The sequence below is a fragment of the Elephantulus edwardii genome, unplaced genomic scaffold (assembly GCF_000299155.1).
Source record: "Elephantulus edwardii isolate Elephantulus edwardi_28Jun2011 unplaced genomic scaffold, EleEdw1.0 scaffold00096, whole genome shotgun sequence".
Classification (NCBI taxonomy): Eukaryota; Metazoa; Chordata; class Mammalia; order Macroscelidea; family Macroscelididae; genus Elephantulus; species Elephantulus edwardii.
In genome coordinates, this window is record NW_006399846.1 from 9568501 (window position 1) to 9588506 (window position 20006).

At 40.0% G+C, this 20006-nt stretch overlaps 1 protein-coding gene across 3 annotated transcripts in view; it reads right to left on the reverse strand.

Moving 5' to 3' along the window:
* ERC1 (ELKS/RAB6-interacting/CAST family member 1) overlaps positions 1-20006 on the reverse strand; it is a 536554-nt gene continuing 516548 nt past the window's right edge. Inside the window, exon 18 of one of the 3 annotated variants that reach the window (XM_006891318.1) lies at positions 1-603. In XM_006891318.1, the coding sequence (XP_006891380.1) occupies positions 466-603 (138 nt within the window). In that variant the 3' untranslated portion in view covers positions 1-465. The remainder of the gene's footprint in view (positions 604-20006) is intronic. The other 2 variants (XM_006891319.1, XM_006891317.1) reach the window with 2 other exon arrangements.

Here is a 20006-nt window from a genome sequence, read left to right on the forward strand (position 1 = left end):
ACCTATTTTGATGTTAGCACACTCAGCTCTCTGGTCCACCGAGAGACATTCTCTCAATATGTTGAGCTCCAAGTCAATTCCAGATTCAGGTCTCATGTCAAAGGATAGGAAGTAAGAAGCTACTTTATTTCATGTCTGTCTGTAAGAACAGGGCCACCAGCGTCCACAGTTCTCCACTGTTGCTGGCTGGAAGGGAGTAATTCATGGGCACTCAGCCACTTACCCACCCTGGTCATCAAGTAAATGATATTAGTGTAAGGACAACATCCACAGTTGAAATGCAGAGTAAGACGACGCATGTCGAAATGGTGCTGGAATCTCTCTTGAAGAACTGAGCAAGACAGGATGTAGTTTGTTGTGTTTGTTTGGTGCCAAGAAGTTTCTGGGTGCCTGTCCTCAAACTGCTCCTCTCTTGGCCCTGGATTGACTAGCAGGCTGCTGGCTCGACGCTCCCCAGGAAGTGGGTCAGGAGGATTCTTCCAACGCGTTGACCACTTGCTCCAGGATGTCGGGGCAGTGATCGGCGATCTGCTGGAGGATGGCATTGGCAAACTCCTGCAGTTCTGCAGTGTCCCGCTCCCCTTGTTCTAACTCATTCTGAAGCTGAAAGAGAAAAGAGATAGGATCTCAGACAAACTAAGCCAATTCTATTCACACAGACTTAAGGATTGCTGTTCATCATGACAAGGCCAAAAAATAAAGAAAGCTGTTTTCTGTATTAAAGCCCCATTGTGTCAACATAAACAATAAAAGTGAACAAGTCAACAAGTCAACACAAGCCTTTTTTGTAAAAATGAGCCTCAAAGAAGCAGTGGTCCAAAACTAAGCCAGTACTATCCAAAGCTGGAGGGCCAAGGCCAGCTCTATTCTGTTAGAATGTCCTCTCCACTGTGTCATAGTATCATGTATCATAAACACACACAGCACGCAGAAGAATGGTGCATGGCTTATGATAGCTTATGATGCTAATGCCTCCTGGCATAATGGCCCATGCCTTAGGGAAACTTATGATTTAAAGGACTTCCCCTGTATGTGGAGAGTCCTCACACATAGGTGCTTGCTTGCCTTCCTTTCCTTCCTTCCTTCCCTCCCTCCCTCCCTCCCTCCCTCCCTCTCTCTCTCTCTTTCTTTCTAAGAAAAACATTTAATTGCATTTTCAGTGAAGGACCACGCAGCAGTTTAGAGTCCCTTTCAACAACGCTGCACCGGCTTAGAATATTTCATGTACATATTTGTCTCTTCCAGCAACCTAAATACGTCTGGTGAACAAGGGCATAATTCACCTTTCAATATCTCTCACAGTAAATCAAATCCAAAATCCATTGCCATAGATTCCAACTCACAAAGACCCCCAAAAAGCCGAAAGGAACTGCCTTCTTGGGGTTTCCTAGGTAGTGATCTTTAGGGAGTCAAACTGCCACATATTTCTCATGCAGAACAGCAGGTGGGTGTAAAGTGCCAGATCTTTCTGAGTGTTTAAATACCTGGCCACCTCCTCAAATGTTGGTTGTAAATATCTGCATCAATGTCAATGAGTAAAACAATAGGAACTTGGAAATATACTCATGCCTAAACAAACAGAAATCTATCAGCGCTAAGTGTTCCAGAATCATCTCTTTAGCAGAACTAACCCATCCTCTGCTGTCAGAATCACACGTGGCAAATCTCCTCTCAGTTTCCAAGAAGTGTTTATAGGGGGAGATTGTCCATATTTTCCACACAGAGAAACTAGCAGATCCAAACTGGTGCCAGTACAGTAAAGGCCAGAGCTAAGATATGACCGTGTGCTTTAAGAGAAGAGAGACCAGCTGGCTCATTCTGCAAGAGTCTGAGAAACTGTTCCTAACATCAACACATGATCAAGGCCGAAAAGGCACTTGTCTGAAAGATCTAAGGTGGAAAAGGCGTTCAAGCAGGTGAAACAAATGTGGATGCATGGAGGTTTATGAAAGGGCCTGGGCTCGCTCTAGGGACAGTGAGAGGTTCAGGAGGGGCAGAGGGTGGAGACTGAGAGGAAAATACAGTAGAAGAGACAGTTTGGAGTCTGATGATGATGATGATGATGTATGTCAAGTTTGGGGAGTTCAGATTTAATGTGTGGGAATAAAAAACCACCCAAAGAAAGGAGGAACAGTATCATGACACAATCACCAAATGTCACAGAAGATTAATTCAAAGATATGAAAAAGGTTTTTAAAGGGATGGAAGGAGGTATTTCAAAGAGGTGGCTGCTTCAAGCCTAGGTGAGAGCTAAAGATGTGAAAAGTGAAGTGGGGCTGGAGGTCCGGAAGACACACAGGTCACAGACTCATCACAGGGAGGGAGGAGAGGAGGTGGAGGCCATGGAGAGAGAGATTAGAAAAATTTAAAAGAGAAAAACAGGCAAACAGACTAAGGTTACAGAAAGCTGTGCAGATTTTAGGAAAGAGGTGGAAAATGAAATATTAAGTTTTTACGGTTAAAACAATAATTTGGAAGTTAGCATCTAGGTTTCAGTGTCAGCTCTGCCAATTGTTTATTTGTATCACATTAACTTCTCTGGGCTTCCATTTACTCATCTGTAAAATGGGGTAAAAAAGAATTTTTTTTAAAGATTGTTTTAACAGTTGAATGAATATAGTGAAAACCATAGAAAGTGTAATGCACCATGTGACGCATCGGAAATGCTTGATAAATGTGAGAGGCTGTGTTACTTGTTACTGATGTTACTAAGTAGGTAAGAGCACACAAAGAATATAAAGATTGAAAAGCAAGGAAGACCAAGCAGTAGTTCTACTGCTGATAGAATCCAGGTGCTCTGAGGAAAGGATCAGCTGAGGCTTATTCAAGTATACTAAAGAGGTAGCACAAGCTTTCTTCTGCAAAAAACTGACTAAATTATCAGGACACGTGAGGGCAGGATTTCAGCCTCACTAAACTTGGTTATATTAAGATATGGCTATGTCACATGACTCCGAGTCTGAAATGGAGGTGAGGTGTCTTACAAATTCAGCTTCACAGAAAATGACCCAGTAGTGCTGGTAGGTGAATAGCCTGATGCTCAAGATTTTCCAACGGAACTGAGGTCAACCATGCAAACAGATTTGGAAGTGGTCAGGTTGCATTGCTTCAGCTTCCTATCTCAACCTTTTCCTGGATTATTCTAGACAATGATGTTTTATAAGTTGTACTTCATGCCCTACTAGCCACATCTTTCATCAACGATAATTTGACTTATGTTATATTAAGGAGATAATAAGGTTATGAATGAATATACTTTTATAATATTTTTTTTCCAGGTTCTTCTCCAAGTATGTTAGAAGTAAGACACACAGCTCTGGTGGACTAGTGGTAAGAAGCTGCACTGCAACCCTCAAGGCCTAAGGTTTGAATCCACCAGGTGTTCTGCAGGAAAAGAATGAGCAATCTCCTCTCTTTTGATTAACAACTGCTTCAGAAAACCCGCTGGAGAGTCAGCTATGTTCCGACTTGATGGTACACATCAACAATACATGCATAATGTCAAAGAAAGAAAAGCGCTAGGAGCAAAAAAAATCATCAACAATGCTACCATCACTTAGAGGTAATCCCTGCTGTGTATGTCTTGTATTCGCTAAGGCTTTGTTAAAAATATGTGCAAATTTTAGACATAAAGTGGCAATGACATCTAGGTTATTTGTAAGCTAGGTCTGTTTTCACCTATAGGTATAGTATAAATGCATTGACAAGCTGAATCCAATGATTGTTTTTGGAACATAACGAGTGAGTCTAACATACATCCTGAAGTCAAGGAGATATTTTGACGGCCATCTAACGCGCAAGTATTGGGCACGCTCTCTCCCTGGAACAAAGAAGAGTGAAGAAAATCAAAGACTATCAGTCCAAATGTAAGCAGGCGTGGCATCCACTTCCTAAATAACATGCCTCCAGAAACTCTACAAGCTTTGATACATGTCAATAGTTGTAGAGGGGCTTCAAGCCTTTTGTTCATAAGGCTGCTATGAGTCATGCTTGACTTGAAGGCAATCAACAATAACATCAGTCCAAAAGCACTAGTGGACACATGACCAAAGGACTAGTGGTCAGTTTTCATGACTGTGAGACCAGAACTACCAATGCTGACTGCTGTGAGAGGGATCTCAACACAGAGAAAAATGGGGAACAAAACTCACTATCATAAAAAAGAGAAGGCTCACTGGTTTGACAAAGATAGTGGAACCCTTGATACATCTGGGACTATAATAATTCCCATTTAACTTAGAGCCAAACAACAGACAAGATAGCAGATAACACAAGGGATGCACCAACCTGGAGAACCACCAACCACACAAGATCAAAAGGGCAGCATCTGCTCAGAGATAAAGCTCAGAAGGCAAGAAGTCACAGGAAAGAAGGGTGAATGGGAAGGAGAAGCAGAGGGAGGATGTGGTGGAGCAAAGCTACTGTGCTGTGGGAATTACAGTCAATGCCACTAAACAACACATATCTGACTACGGAATGGAAAGCCAGTGTGCTATGTAAGATTTCACTGAATCACAATAAAAAGTTAAAAACAAATCTTCTTGTCAAGTGTCATCGAGTCAACTACAACTCCAGTGATTCTATGAACAACAGATGTGAACCTTGTCCTATCCCGTGTCATCCTTCTTGATCATCTCTGATATACCTGTATCACTTGTTACCGTCACTGTGTCAATCCATCTTGTTGAGGGTCTTCCTCTCTTGCTGACCTCCCACCTTTCCAAGCATGCTGTCTTTTCCCAAGGACTGGTTCTTCCTGACAATATGTCTAAAGCATGTGAGGCAGTTTCACCATCCTCACCTCTAAGGAGCATCGGTGTCACACTTTATTCAAGGCATATTTATTTATTTATTTATTTGTTCTTTTGGCAGTTCAGGGGATATCTGGTAGTCTTCTCCAACATCACAACTCAAAGGCATCAATTTTTCTGTCATCTTTGTTCACTGTCCAAATTTCAAATGCATGAGAAGGAACTGAAAATACCACAGGTTGGATCAACTGCACCTTAGATTTTATACTGACATCACTGCTTTTCAGGATTTTAGCAAGATCTTTGACAGCAGACCTTCCTAATGCTATACTTCTCCAGATCTCTTGACTGCTGGTACCAAGAGTTAACTTACTTGGATTATAGATCCAAGTAAGAGAAAATTGTTGACACTTTCAATCTTTTCCCCACCAATCATGATGTTGCCTACTGGCCCACAGGTGAGGACTTTTATTTTCTTGATGTTGAGATGTAAGGAGTATTTTTGTTTCCTTAACGTTGAGATGTAATCCATATTGAAGGCTGCAGTCCTTTATCCTCGGCAGCAAACGCTTCAGGTCCTCCTCAGTTTTAGCAAGCAGGGTTGTATCATCTGTATAATGCAGACTGTTGATGAGTCTTCTTCCAGTCCTGATGCCCTACTTCTCCTCATAGAGCCCAGCCTCCTGGATAATCTGTTCTGCATATGGATCGAAAAGGTATAGAGATAGGGCACATCATATTGTTCAATAATTTCTACATTCTGTTGGATTACCTTTCTTAGGAATGGAACAAACATGGACCTCTTTTAGTTGATCAGGTCCTCCAAATTTCCTGGCACAGATTGGTGAGCATGTCCAGGGATGTACCTGTTAGGTGGAACTTGTCACTGGTACTCCATCAATTCTTGGAGCCTTCTTTTATGCCAGTGCCTTCAATGCAGCTTGAACCTCTTCCTTTATTACCACTCACTATTTACTATATGCTACTTAATAAAATGTTTCAGTATCAGCTAATTCTTTTTTTGGTACAGTGATTCTGTGTATTCTATTTTCTTTTGATGCTGCCTGGCTCATTCAAGATTTTTCCCCACACAAAAAAAAAAAAAAAGAAAAAGAAAAAATATTTCCCCCTATAGCATCTCTCAGTATCACAACTTGATGCTTGAGGTTTTTTTTTTTTTTCAGCTCTTTCAACCTGAGAAATGCTGAGTGGGTTCTTCCTTTTATATTCCCCATCTTCAGCTCTTTACATGTTCCATTATAATTCTTTTTGCCTTATCGAGCTGCCCTTTGAAATCTTCTGTTTATCTCTTTCACTTCAGTATCTCTTCCCACTGGTATCAGAGAACAGGAAAAAGGTAATTTCAAATGGAACAATGGGAGGAGGAGGAAAAGCATTGGCTGTGGTTGGAGTTTAGGAATACAGGGGTTATTGGACCTTGACAGAGGCAATTCTAGCTCTCTCAGAGACAAAAGGTCCTCAGACAGGCTGGCCTGGGCCTCTCCCTCAAAGGATCCACATTCCATTATATGGTTTCCATGAAGTCTCACTGTGTTCCATTTCAGACACCTCATTATCAGAAAAATGGAGACAAACTGGAAAAGTTTAAAGAAAAATGGAAGACATGACTAAGAAGCTGAAAGGATTATTTTATGAGGCAGGATTAGAAAAACTAAATATGTAGATCTGAACAAAGTAAAACTAAGAGGCAGGAATGTGGCGATTATCTACAAATGTCAGGAGGGTGTAAACAAGAAGGGGCAGAGTGATTTACAATGAAGGAAGAAGGGTAACTAGAAGAACAGTATAAAATCAAGGGGGAAAAACCCAAACTAACAAAAGTAGACCATAAAGTTATACTTCTTTTAAGGTTGAATTAAATGTGTTCCTAGGGAAAAGTTGTTTAAAAATGGAAGGCATCTTTTAAAAAGGGAAAAGGAATTAGAAGGGATCAGAAGAATTCAAAATTTAGAAGGAAATGTCTCTTCATTAACCATAGTGCTTTCCATCTGGTGGGTCTTTCTCTGTTCTCCAGGGATTACTCATGGTTTGAATTTTATCTGAAAGCAGTATTAAAAGTAGGCAAGGCTGACCAGGGAAAGATTTCATTGGTTAAGTTCATTATACAATCTGTTGGTTTGAAAAACAAAAAATCCCAAAGATCAACGCTTCTTATGAAATTGGAATTCTAAAAGGAAGATTTTATTTTGTTAGCTTTGTAATGCAAAGCTTTAGTCATATTGAAGTCAAAGGAGTAGAGAAACATTAAAATTTTTGACTACTCAGTAACGAAAGGCAACATGGAATCATTAAACAAAACTTGGATGTGTCACAAATCACAGATGTGGGGGGGAAATATCTAGAAATCGATTCTTCTTGTTAGGTGCTGTTGATTGATTACGACTCACAGCAGCCTTCTGCACAGCAGATGTGAACCCTGTCCTACCCTGTGCCATCATCACAACCTCTGACACACTTGAGCCCTCTGCTATAGTCACTGTGTCAGTCCACCTGGGGGAGGGTCTTCCTCTTTTTTGCCATCCCACCACCTTCTCAAGCATTATGTCCTCTCCGAGGAATAGCCTCTTCAAGCAATATGCACAAAGTATGTGAGATAAAGTTTTATCATCTTTGCCTCCAAGGAGCACTCTGGCTGCACCTTCTCCAAAACATATCTGTTTATTCTTTTGGCGGCCTATGGGCTATTCAGTACTCTTCTCCAATACCACAACTCAAAGGCATCAATTCTTCTCTTATCCTTCTTCATTGTCCAGCTCTCAGCAGCACAGCAAGGGACTGAAAAGACTATGGCCTGAATGAGGTGTACCTTAGGCCTCAAAGTGACATCATTGCTCCACAGGAACCTGGAGAGGTCCCTGACTGCAGACTCTCCCAGTGCAATAGAAATGGATTAGTATCTTGTTATTTTTAAATAGTGCTTTGTGTTAATATCTTGTTATTTTAAAACAGTGTTTTAGCATGTGCATTATATGCAAAAAAAGGACACTTCTATGATTTCTGTATACACTGGATCCTAAAGACAAGTTGAGAAAGGTGTGTTAAAGCTTCTGAGACTTAAGCTACTAAGATCTAGCTCAAGATATTCTTGTTCCCTTCTACCTGCTGTTGTCTCTTCTTCCTATTTTCTAGCTCCCCGAAAGAAACGTCCTTTAGACTTAACACCAGAAAAAGGGCCGTGGTTTGAATCCCCCAGCTGCTCCTCAGGAGAAGGATGGCCAATCCCCTCTCATGTGATTAATTGCCTCCGAAAACATGCTGGAGGGTCAGCAATGGGTTGGTTTTAACTTGACTGTAAACAGCAATATATACTTATATTTCTTTTTAGTGAAGGTTTATAAAGAGATTGGTTTCATGCATTCATTCATGCATCCTTTCTTCTTTTCCCTCCCCTAATTCCCTTTGTAATGCTAGTCCAGTATCAGGCTACTAACTGTCACATAGATAGTTTCAACTTCATTACTTCTATTTTTAAATTTTTTAAAAAATTTATTATTTTTTGTGTATACCATCAAATTGGATTTGACTGGTATAGAAGAAGATTGCCCCTCCTTCAGCAGAGCATCTGGTGGATTCGAACAACATACCTCTGGGATTACAGTGTAGCTTCTTGCCACTAGGCCACCAGAGCTCCCTTCAACTTCATTACTTTTATTTCCATCTTTTCCTGTTTCTATTTAAGACTACAAATCTAAATGGATTTGATACATTTATAAGAGTGAATAATCCAACAACTATTTCCAATTCTCTCTTTTGTAATAATAAATGGTTAATTTTACCACTGCAAATACTAAAGCAAAAAAAATACTCTCTTCTTTTTCACCTTATTAAAAACAGAGTCCCAATTATATACAGCAGGTTAGGTTCACATGATCCCCTCTCTGAATATAGAGATTCCTTTTTCTGTATAGATACTGAAAGTTGTGAGTCCATATCCCCCGGAACCTAAATACACTTCCACAATGAAATAATTTTCACTAAACTACAAATTTGGTCCTGTGAACCCTAAAAATCCTTTCCATAATTTAAGGTTAAGTCCTATCTCTCAGCACCTTTGTTTCCTCCATATATAAAGTATTTGTTAAAAATCTTCCTTACGCCTTGTGAGATGTAGTGGCTATTCTCCTTCCCACTAAAACCTAATTTAGCTGAGATACTCTGGAGGAAGAAATTCTTGTAATTATAGATGTACAAGTCTCTGGTGGCCTAGTGTAAGAAGCTGTGCCTCAATCCTAAAGGCACACAGATCTAATCTACCAACTGCTCTGCAGGAGAGAGACAGACAGTCTCCTCCCATGTGATTAACTGCCTCCGAAAACCTTCCAGAGCGTCAAGTATGGGGGGTTCTGGCATGACAGAACTCAGTAACAACAACATACCTCTAGTGGAGAAAATGAAAGAAAAGAAAGAAATATGGTCTGCTAAATGATAGAGGGATTTAGCATATTATTCAGATGATCATGAGGGCAGCAGGTGTTATTTCATGCAAACATCTTGCATGTGGTTCAGTGCTCACAATTATAAGCAGTGTGCACTGCCTATTCTATAAGCAATCTTTGAGCTTGAGGAAATTGTTATTAAGGTAGCAGATACATGAAACATCTTACCTCAAAGTAACCCCACAACATTCCTTGTTCCCTCTCTTCCAGGCTAACAGGGATCCCTGTCCATGCTCTTGGGCAATCTTTTCATTTGCCCCATTCCCCTGATCTTGTACCCAGGCTTATAAGTACACTCAAACTCCTTACCTTGAAAATATCTTTTGAATTTGCATCTTTCACATCAAAAACCTCAAAAAGAACTCATTGGCGTCAAGTCAGTTCCAACTCATAGCAACTCTCCATCAGTTTCTGACGATGAAAGCTCATGAAACTGAGCCATCAAGCTTTCATTTAGCTAGCAGGGAGCTTTAGTGGCATACAATGTAACATGCCTGGCTGGTAAATGAGAGGCTGCCAGTTCAAATCTATCAGCCACTCAGCAGGAGGAAGAAAGGCAGTGTCCTCAGGTAAAGATTTACAGCCTCAGAAACCAATGGTGGAAGGTTGCCAGGTGTCAGAACCAACTCTACGGCAGCGGGCGTCTCTCATAAGCCAGCAACAACCTTTTCCTTTCTTTTACCGTCACATTTCTTATGCAGAATAGAAGTCTAGATCTGCTACCTCCGCTTCTCCTCTCCCTCCTTAAGACCAAATAATTTAGTCTGTTATTTCATTGAATTTACTCTTTTAAAAGTTTACTGTAACACTCCCTCATGCTTCACAACAGCACGTACACTAAAATAAGATCTCAGGAGCTCTTCACTGAGAACTTACAGAGATTAAAATGCTTTAAATAAAGAAGATTATAGCATGATCATGGATAGGATTACTCAGTACTGTAAAGATGTCAGCTATCTAAACTAATCAATAGATCCAGCGCAATCCAGATCGAAAGAACTTTGCGTGTACATGTGTTTGTGAAAGAATTGGCATGCTGATTCTAAAACTGAGGTGGAAATGCAAACAGTCAAAGCTGTTTTGAAAAACAAATCTATAGAAAGTACATCACTATGTTGAGAAAGAATATTGCTACAAAACTAAAGTCATTAAAAGAGTCTGTTATGTGCACATGAATAGACATACAGATCAAAGGAACAGAAATGAAAATCCAGAAAACAACAACCCACATATACATGGTGACCTGGTGTATGATAAGGGAACTCTGGTAGTGGAGTCCACAGGGAGTCGCACTCCTAACTCAAACACTGAGCCTCTCCGGTGCACCAATGGCTCCAAGGAAAAAAGATAGGCTTTGTCTTCTGAAGTGATCTGCAGCCTTGGAAAGCCAAGGGAGGGTCAGCTGGGAGCTGTTCTGGCCCCAATGCAATGAGTTTTAATACATATCAATACGAGTGTGAAGAGAGGATGAATGGTCTTTTTGATAAATGGTGGGTCTATATGAGGGAAAAAAAAATTGACCCCTCCATCCTCATACCAAACACAAAATTACTCCTTACGAATGATGTGCTTTGACTGTGTGGATCACAACAAATTGTGGCTGACCTTGAGGAGAATGAGAACCCCAGAACATTTGATTGTGCTTATGCAAAGCCTATACTTGGACTAGGAATTAGTTCTCAGAACAGAGCAAGGAGACACTGTATAGTTCAAAATCAGGAAAGGAGTACATCAGGGATGCATACGTTTTTCAATCCATATGCAGAACAGATCATTTGGGAGGCTGGGTTTTATGAGGAGGAATGTGGCATCAGGCTTGGGAGGAAGACTCCTCAACAACCTACATTATGCAGATGACACAGTCCAGTTGGCTGAAACTGAGGAGGACCTGAAGTGCTTGCTGCAGAAGGTTAAGGACTAAAGCTTTCAATATGCATTGAAGTTCAACATCAAGAAGACAAAGATTCTTACCACTGGGCAGCACCATGATAGAGGGAGAAGAGATTGATGTTGTTAACAATTACAGCTTGCTTAGCTCCACAATGAACACTCTTGGCACCAGCATTCAGGAAATCAAAAGATTAATTGCACTGGGAAAATCTGCTGTCAGATACCTCTCCAGACTATTGAGAAGCAATGATGTCAGTCTAGAGACTAAGGTGTGCCTAATCCAGGCCATGGTCTTTGCAATTACTTGCTATGCATCAGAGAGATGGATAAAGACTAAGGATGACAGAAGAAGAATTGATGCCTTTGAGTTGTGGTGCTGGAGAAGAATCCTGAACTTACCATGGACCATCAGGAAAACAAACAGGTCTGTATTGGAGAAGGTGAAACCAAGTTTCTCCTTGGAGGCTAAGACTTTAAAGCTTTGTCTTACATACTTTGGGCACGTGGCCAGGAAGGACTGGTCTTTGGAGAAGGAAATCATGCTTGGAAGGATGGAGGGACAGCACAGGAGAGGAAGATCCCGGATGAGACTGATTGATACAGTAACTGGGGCAATGGGGGTAGGTGTGAGAATGGCTTAGGAAAGGGGCAGACTTCATAGCTGCTGTGAGGGTTGCTATGAGTCTCAGGAACAAAACAACAAAAACAATGTAAAACAATGCTAACTTGGAAGGAAAACACAGAACATTTTAAAGCAATGCAAAGATTTCTTAAACAAAATACAAGCATGCTAGCCAAAAGGGGGGGAAATGATAAACTGAATCATGTTAAAAATCAAGACTGTCTTTCTATTAAGACACCCTGAGAGTGAAAATCCAGGCCACAAAACAGAAGAAGTATTTGCAAAGCATATACTGGACAAATGAAACATCCAGAGTAATTAAAGAATTTAAAGATCAGTAACATAAATACCAAAATGGGCAAGAAACTCAGACAGACACTTTACAAAAGAGTATACTGAAATGACTAACAGATATATACTTCCTTAATCATTACAGAGATACAAATTTAAGGCACAATAAGATAATCACTTTATAGTCCATGGACTGGCTAAAATGAATAATGACAGACAATATCAAGTGCTGACAAGGCAGCACATGGGATATTCAGTACTCTTGTCTAACACCACACCTCAAAAGTATCAAATCCTCCTCTGCCATCCTCATTCATTGCCCAGCTCTCAGATGCATAGCAAGTGACTAAAAAGACTATGGCCTAAAGCAGGTGTAACTTAGTCTTCAAACTGATATCATGCTTGGAAAGGTAGAGGGTCAGTGAAAAAGAGGAAAACTCTCTTTCCAGAAGTACTGATACAGTGACTGCAGTAATGGGCTCAAGTATGTCAGACATGATGAGGATGACGCAGGATAGGACAGGGTTCAGGTCTGTTGTCACAGGTCATTATGAGTCGTACTTGACTTGATGGCACTTAACAACAACAAACCTGAGAACTACCTAAGTGCTGTTGATTTTATCATCTGATAGTCGAATAAGTAAATCGAGAATGAATTAACCATAGCTATGGACGACAAAGTAGACACATTTCAGAAACATAACACTGAATGTGTAAAGTCATTGCCATTGAGACAGAACTAACTCAGAGCCGACCCTCCAGGGGTTCTTGGCTGTAAATCGCATGGGAGGAGACTGCCTATCTTTTTACCTAGAGGGCGGCTGGTGGGTTTGAACTACCCGAGAGGGGCAGCATTTGGATTAGCAGTAAAACTCCCTAGAGACTACAGCACCAGAGCTCCCTGATACAGGATGAAATCAGATGTAAAAGAGTGCTTTTATACTTTATACGTTATTTTTTCTACTTCATTATTCTTCTTTTAATTTTTTTTAGGAAAACAAGTAAAAAAGGTTTATTAGGATAATGCAAAGGAGGCACTGTTGGTGATAAAGACAGGCTGTGTGGAAGAGTTAGGAAAGTAAAGGGGAGAAACACTCCTGGAGGGTCAGAGGTGGACCCAAACCTTTTGGCATGTTGCTAGGAGTAGGAGAGAGTTATTCCATCATTATTATTAAGTAATTGGGAAATTAAAAAAATAGGAAAAGTAAAAATAAGTTAGTTACCCTTGATGGGTGGGGTAATGATTGGCAAAAGGTAAGATTTTGGTCAGAGCTCTGTATCCACAGGTTCCATGTCCAAGGAATCAATTGACCGTCGATCAGAAAATTTGGGGAAACATTTTTTCAAAAAGCAAATCCTGAATTTGCCACACATAGAACATGTTGAATCTGTGCTGAATCTGCTCAAGTGAAGGACTGTGTCGGTGGCATACCCTGCCAGAACTTGTTACAGCATTGTTCATCTTACATCTCATTCATGTTACTTGTGCTGTGTCCACTCTCTGTTTCTATGGGGGGAGAAAAGGCTTCTAAAAAGCAAGTAAGTGGCCAAAGAATCTCTCAAATGTTAAGAAGGAAAGTAAAATGCTATTTATGTAGCATTTAAATTGTAGTAGGTGTTATAAGAAATTTAGAGACAACTTAAAGTATATAGGAAGTTGTGCACAGGTCATATGCAAACACATTTTATGTAAGAACTTGAACATCCTTGGATTTTGGTCTCTGCAGTGATACTGGAACCAATCCTCCAGGAATACCAAGGGATCAGTGCATTTTTTTTAAGGCTACAGATAAACTTTTATTTGAAGAGAGATTCAAGGTTAAGAAGGATAATGATCATCTAAATCCACTGTAATTAATAAACTACCAATAAACCTATTATCTAAAAATTTTAGCTTTCTTTTTGAAAATAAATTAGTTCTCAATGATTAGCAATACACATACATATATTTATATTCATAATTCCATTTCATTTTCATTATCCTCCCTCTCTTTGAGTAGTACTTGAGGGAAAGGACAGTGCATTTTAAAACCTGAAAGTAAAAGAAAGCAAAATCCTCAACGCTTTCTTAACTGCTCAATCCAATAGTCCGACTTCACTCCTGGACTCACTGACCTCTCTGTGACACTTGATTGTGGAGTCACCGCCTTGTAAAAGTTTTTTCCTGGCCTTGAATAACCAAGCACACCTGGGTTCTTTTGGCTCTGCCTTGCTGGTGTTTTCCCTTTTGCTCACTCCTATACTTGGAAGGGTTTCCTGAGGTCTAAAGAAACCCCTTTTCCCTCACTGTATCCTCGCCTGTGCTCACCTTTTCCACCCTTGGCTTATAAAGTAATAGTAATAGCAACTGACTTATTGGTATTATGGAATTTCTTGTTTAAATGTTTTGATGCCCTAACAGTTTCTCTGCCAATTAAGTGATTTCTTTGGAAGCGCCTTTTTATTCTTTAAAAAAAAAAATACAACTCTTTATCACAGAAAAAGTCAACTATAAAAGAGAATAATGATGCTTCTGTGATTATCACCTAATTATAATATCAAGGTATTAAAGATAATTAAGTATTAATTAAATTCTAACCTTAGCTTCCTCTTCTCTCCTGAGTTTCAGGCTCACATTTTTCAAACGACTGACAAATGGCGAACGTTACATTAATATCTCAAATCTTATTATTTTCTAAGTTGTTCTGTTAATTTAATAATAATTACAAACAATTTTTCATGTGATTAAATAGTCATTTAAAACACAATTTTAAATGGATGACTATTCCATTTTATGGCTATATCATAATTTACTTAAGTCTTGTTATTATTTTTTTTTATTGTATTATTTTTACGTGTACCATCAAATCAGATCTGACTGGTACAGGAGGAGATTGCCCCTTCCTTCTCCAGCAGAGCATCTGGTGGATTTGAACTGCGTACCTCTGGGATTTCAGTGCAGCGTCTTGCCACTAGGCCACCAGAGCTCCCTAAGTCTCGTTATTTGAACCCTAGTTTGTTCTCAGTTTTTTCAGTGATGTAAATATTGTGCTGATTTTTTGTCTATATAAATCTTTGCATGTCTCTAATTTCCTTAAAATTCCCAAGTCAGGGGGTCTACAGCACTTTTAAAGCTTCTGACATGTTACCAAACTGTTCCAGAAGAGCTGGATAAATCTTTACAGGTAACAAATAAGAGTGCCCATTTACAGGTAACAAATAAGAGTGCCCATTTCACTGCCCTCACGCCAAATATCATAGTATTGCTTTGTCTGTAGTTCTTTGCATTTTCTCTTTCGTTGTGGAGCAAAAAAATCTGACACGAAACATTTCCAGACACTCACCATCCATTTCTTCTCTGAATTTCCTACTGACGCCCTTCCTAGACCATATTGTTAATGATTTGGTTTCAGTATTCTGATCCCATGCTGTAACTGTAATATAAGCTATCATATCCTAACATTTTTGCTTATTTTAATAACCTCCTAATCTTATAAATACTGGTGCAAGAGTATTCTTTTTGCAATGACCAAGTTGGATTACCTAGTTTTAGTAATTTGATAATCTTTCTAAAATTACAACTAACGTTGGATTAAGGATTTTATCTTCTTCCAGGATCAGAGATCGCCAAAAAAGGAACACATCTGCCTTGGAATAAGTGCAGCCGGAATGCTTCTTAGAAGGGAGGATTGGAGACTGCATCTCATGGGCTCTGGATATGCTCTCAGGAGGGAGACGGCCCTGGAGAAGGACATCATGCTCGGCCAAGCTGTGCAACCGTGAAAAAACAGCAAGAGCCCCAAAAAGATGGTTGACACAGTGACTGCGACAGTCGGTTCAAACAATTGTGAGGACTGGGGAGTATGTCATTCTATTATATATAAGGTTGCTATGAGTCACAACCAACTTGATGGCACCGAATTAAAATCACCACTTATAAAGGACAAACTTTTTGGCACAGAAAATATAATATGACACCATTCTACTTTTATCATTTCATCTCCTGGTATATGTATTTCATGCCCTGGTTTCTGCATTGCGATTAATGTAGTTCTGCCATCCTAGTCTGTGGACTATCTGACCCCTTCGACACCTCTGTTCTCTGCTTTACTCATCTCTATGTTTGAGCTCAACTACCCCTTTCAAAGCTCTGGGAAGTCTTCCCTAGTCAGTGGTGACCACTCCTACAGCATTTGTTTTGGTTTAAATGTGTTTCAAGAATTGGTTCTGTAACTCTGTAACTCAGTCCCATAAAAAGAAATACTGTATAAGACTATGATTGTAGAATGTGTATCAGGATTCAAGAGGGGAGGTGGGGGCAGAGGGGTGAGGATGGATGGGGGGTGAGGTGGGTGGTTAATCATAGGGTCACACAGTTTGGTGGTTTGATGCGATGTGAAAAACAATGTATATGAACTTTGTAAGTAAACCAGTACTTAATAAAAATTTTATTAAAAATAATAAGAAGAATTAATTCTATTTAATTTCCCAACAGTTTGGGAAGCTCCTCGTTGAACTGTTTTCTATATACTGAAGGTGTCTAGCAAAGCATCCTGCATGTCACATTTAAAAATGTAACAGATAATCTAAAAAGGACTGATGAGTAAACTAAAGGATAGACATTAATTTTGGGGGAAACCACCGATTGCCTTCAGAAGTGCTTTTAAAATTCTAAAGCATCTCCACATCAAAACTGCCTGATGATACATACAATCTTTGCTAGATAGCAGGGCACACACACACTATACAGCATTCCACCCCTACACTATTTAGAATCTGGAAAAGATGGATATGGGACAAGGAGAGATACCAAGGTGGCCTCTGTCAGGAATTTTCTGGCTTTTGTCTGCTGAATGTTATTATAATGTATTCTGTTCTTAGTAGCTGTTCCAGCCCGCCTTGAACTTAGAGTCGTAATATGATTTCTAGAGGAACTCAGGCCAAGAATCACAAATGCAACGGCAGCTCACTCTAAATGCTCAAAGCAGCACACATGGAAGGGTGTGCAGCAGAGGGAAGGGTGGGAATGCTTCAGCTTTCACTACCGCTCAGGAGGAATTTTGGAGATGCTCTCCCACAACCTCACACCAAACAAAAGCACTGCTAGGAAAGGCGGGCTCTAGGGAAACTACCCAGCCTTCTTCCCACTTTCAGGGTTGGACTGTCTGTCACAGAACACAGCACAGAACACACACGATGAAGAATGACAAGGACTACAACCTGTGGGTAGGATGGAGGAATAGAGGTATAAGCGGAGGGACTGCTGGTAACTTAGGGAAACTGAGCCGAGAGATTTACTGCTCAGCCAAGGTCAAGATTTTATAATAAATGTTACATCTCTCCTTAGTCAAGTAAAGCTACTAGAAATCCATGATATAAGGAGTCCTTAAAAGAAAGAAAATAACGAAGACTTCTGTAGACTTGGCCTTATTTCAAGGTAAACAACTCTCAATTCACAGTCACAAAGGATGAGGTTAAAAAGGAGGATGTATTGATGGGTATAAAGAATAGGCTGAAGAGGAGTCACTGAACACACTCAGCTGTGGCTGGCAGTGACTCAGATGAATTCCTTTCTGCAGATGGTTTGATGGTGGACAGGAAATAATAGAGATGCCGAGTTTGGTTTAAGCAGACAAGAATCTAAACTTGAGGTTTAAACAACTAAGTCCCAGAATGTCCAGGCCGTGAAGTCCAAGCTGTAGAGTGGCATGCTTACTGGAGCTTTCTGAAAGAGGTGATGGATAATGGTTCCAAAGGTCAAGTGAAAAGAAAGGTTCTGGGGGCAAGTCTGTTTGAATCAACCTGCCTGGGAGTTACGAAGGCAAAGAAAAGAACTTTCTTCTTTGGATCTCTGACCAAATGACTTGAAATGTACTTATCCTTAATATCTGCTGGACAAAACATGAAAATTATCTAAGTAAAGCGATCAGAAATGGATCGTTTCTCCTATGGGCATTTGGTTACTCTTTTATTTTTTAATATTTTCTTTTATTTATTAATTTCCAAGGGGGAATGTTAAAGAGTTCCCCTCACTGTTGTTTATATATTTGAGGGGATCTTTTAAAATTATTATTAATTTCAATGAAAGTTTACAAAGACTTTGGATTTCCATTCATTCATTGTTGCACTTTTCTCCCTGCCCATCTCTCCCCTCCAGTTCACTCTTCTCTTTGAAAAGTAAAAGAAAAATTCTTTCATTGTTATACAATCCCCTCCCCACAAGTTCCCACTGTCCAGCCTTCATTCTGGACTCCTGTCATGACAATAATATCTAATCATATATCTCTTGTAAACAGTTTCCTCCCTCATCTGTTTCAACGCAGTATACATAATTTATTTCCTCTTTCTCAGTCTCCCCCCAACCCCAATGTCAGTTCTGTTTTACAACAGTTGCACTATGCAGTATTTGTCCTTTTGTGACTGGGACATTTCACTCAGTATAATGTCCTCCAAGGTCATCCATTTTATATAATATTCATAAGTTCTTTGTTTCTCAAAGCAGTGTAGTATTCCATTGTGTGAACACACCACAGCTTCTTTATCCATTCGTTTGCTGATGGGCACTTACGTTGTTTCCAACTCTTTGCTACTATGAACAAAACCATGATAAACATGGGTGTGCATATATTTTCCTGGGTGGCGATTATGGTTTCTTTGGGGTATATTCCCAGTAGTAGAACTGCTGGGTCAGACGGTATTTCTATCTGCAACTTTTTGAGAAAGCGCCATACTGCCTTCCATAGCAGTTGCACCATTTTACACTTCCACCAACAGTGAATAAGGGTTCCAGTTTCTCCACAACCTCACCAGCATTTGTTGTTTGCTTTTCTGTTAAATATTGCTATTCTTACTGGGGTGAGATGATATCTCATAGCTGTTTTGATTTGCATATCTCTTAGAGGTAGGGATTTTGAACATTTCTTCATTGTTTATGTGCCATCTGAATGTCTTCTTTGGTGAAGTGTCTGTTCATATCCTGTGGTTGTTACTCTTTTAACTTTGGAGACTCACTCTAGCACTTAGTATTTTAGGAAAACTAAAATTCCCCTTGAAAAACTCATCCTGTGATTATTTACAACAGACTAAGTTCAAAGCCTTCTTTTCCTTGGCATTTCAATAGAATGATAATTTAAAGCAAGGTGGAGTTTGGAGTTTGAATCCTTCAGGTGCAGAGCACAGGCATGTGGGTGAGGTTGAAGCACATGCCACCATGGCCCTGGCCTCTGGGCACTGCTGCCGGGGAAGTGGAACCATCATGAGGGTGCACCTGGGGCTTCCCGCTTCTTTCTTGTCTTATAGTAAACTCCTCTGCCAGGGATTATCTGAATTTGGGTTGCTCTACTCCTGCTGTCATGACTTATGGAAACCCCACTTTAACAACAGAACTGCTCCATTGTGTTTTGTTTTTTTTCCTTTTCTTTTGTGGTTGTTGTTATAATCTTTCAAGAGAGAAGTGCTCTGCTGATAATGGAAGGACCACAGTTCCAACCCCAGCAGGTGCTCTCCAAGACAAAGCTGGAGGTCTGTATTCTGTGAAGATTACAGCCTCAGAAACATTGTGGAACAGTTCTATTCTGTTTAGTAGGGTCATTGTGAGTCAAAATGGCCTCCCACCAATGGTCTGAGGTTTAGCCTTCATGGAATCAGAATGCAAATCTGTGTCTTTGGCAGCAAGGCTGGATAGGTTTGAACGGCTAACTCTTGGTCACCAGTTGAATGCGAACCTTTCATGTCACTCACAGACCTTTGGGGGGAAAAAAGGCTATAGCTGTTTATAGCAAAATTAAGATGCTGCTTTTCCATCATGAATTCTGGACAAAATGGTTTCATAAAAATAAGAATTTATTTCCATTCACCAATGGCTCTTTGTATGTATATAATCTACAGAGTTCTGCTGAGTAACATTTGGTTTTTAGCTCATGAGTTTTATTAAATCATCACAATTACTTTTCTTCTGGTTTGTTGAAGCAATAGGTTAGATAACACTTGTCACTGTGATGCCTGCCAGAGAGGTTG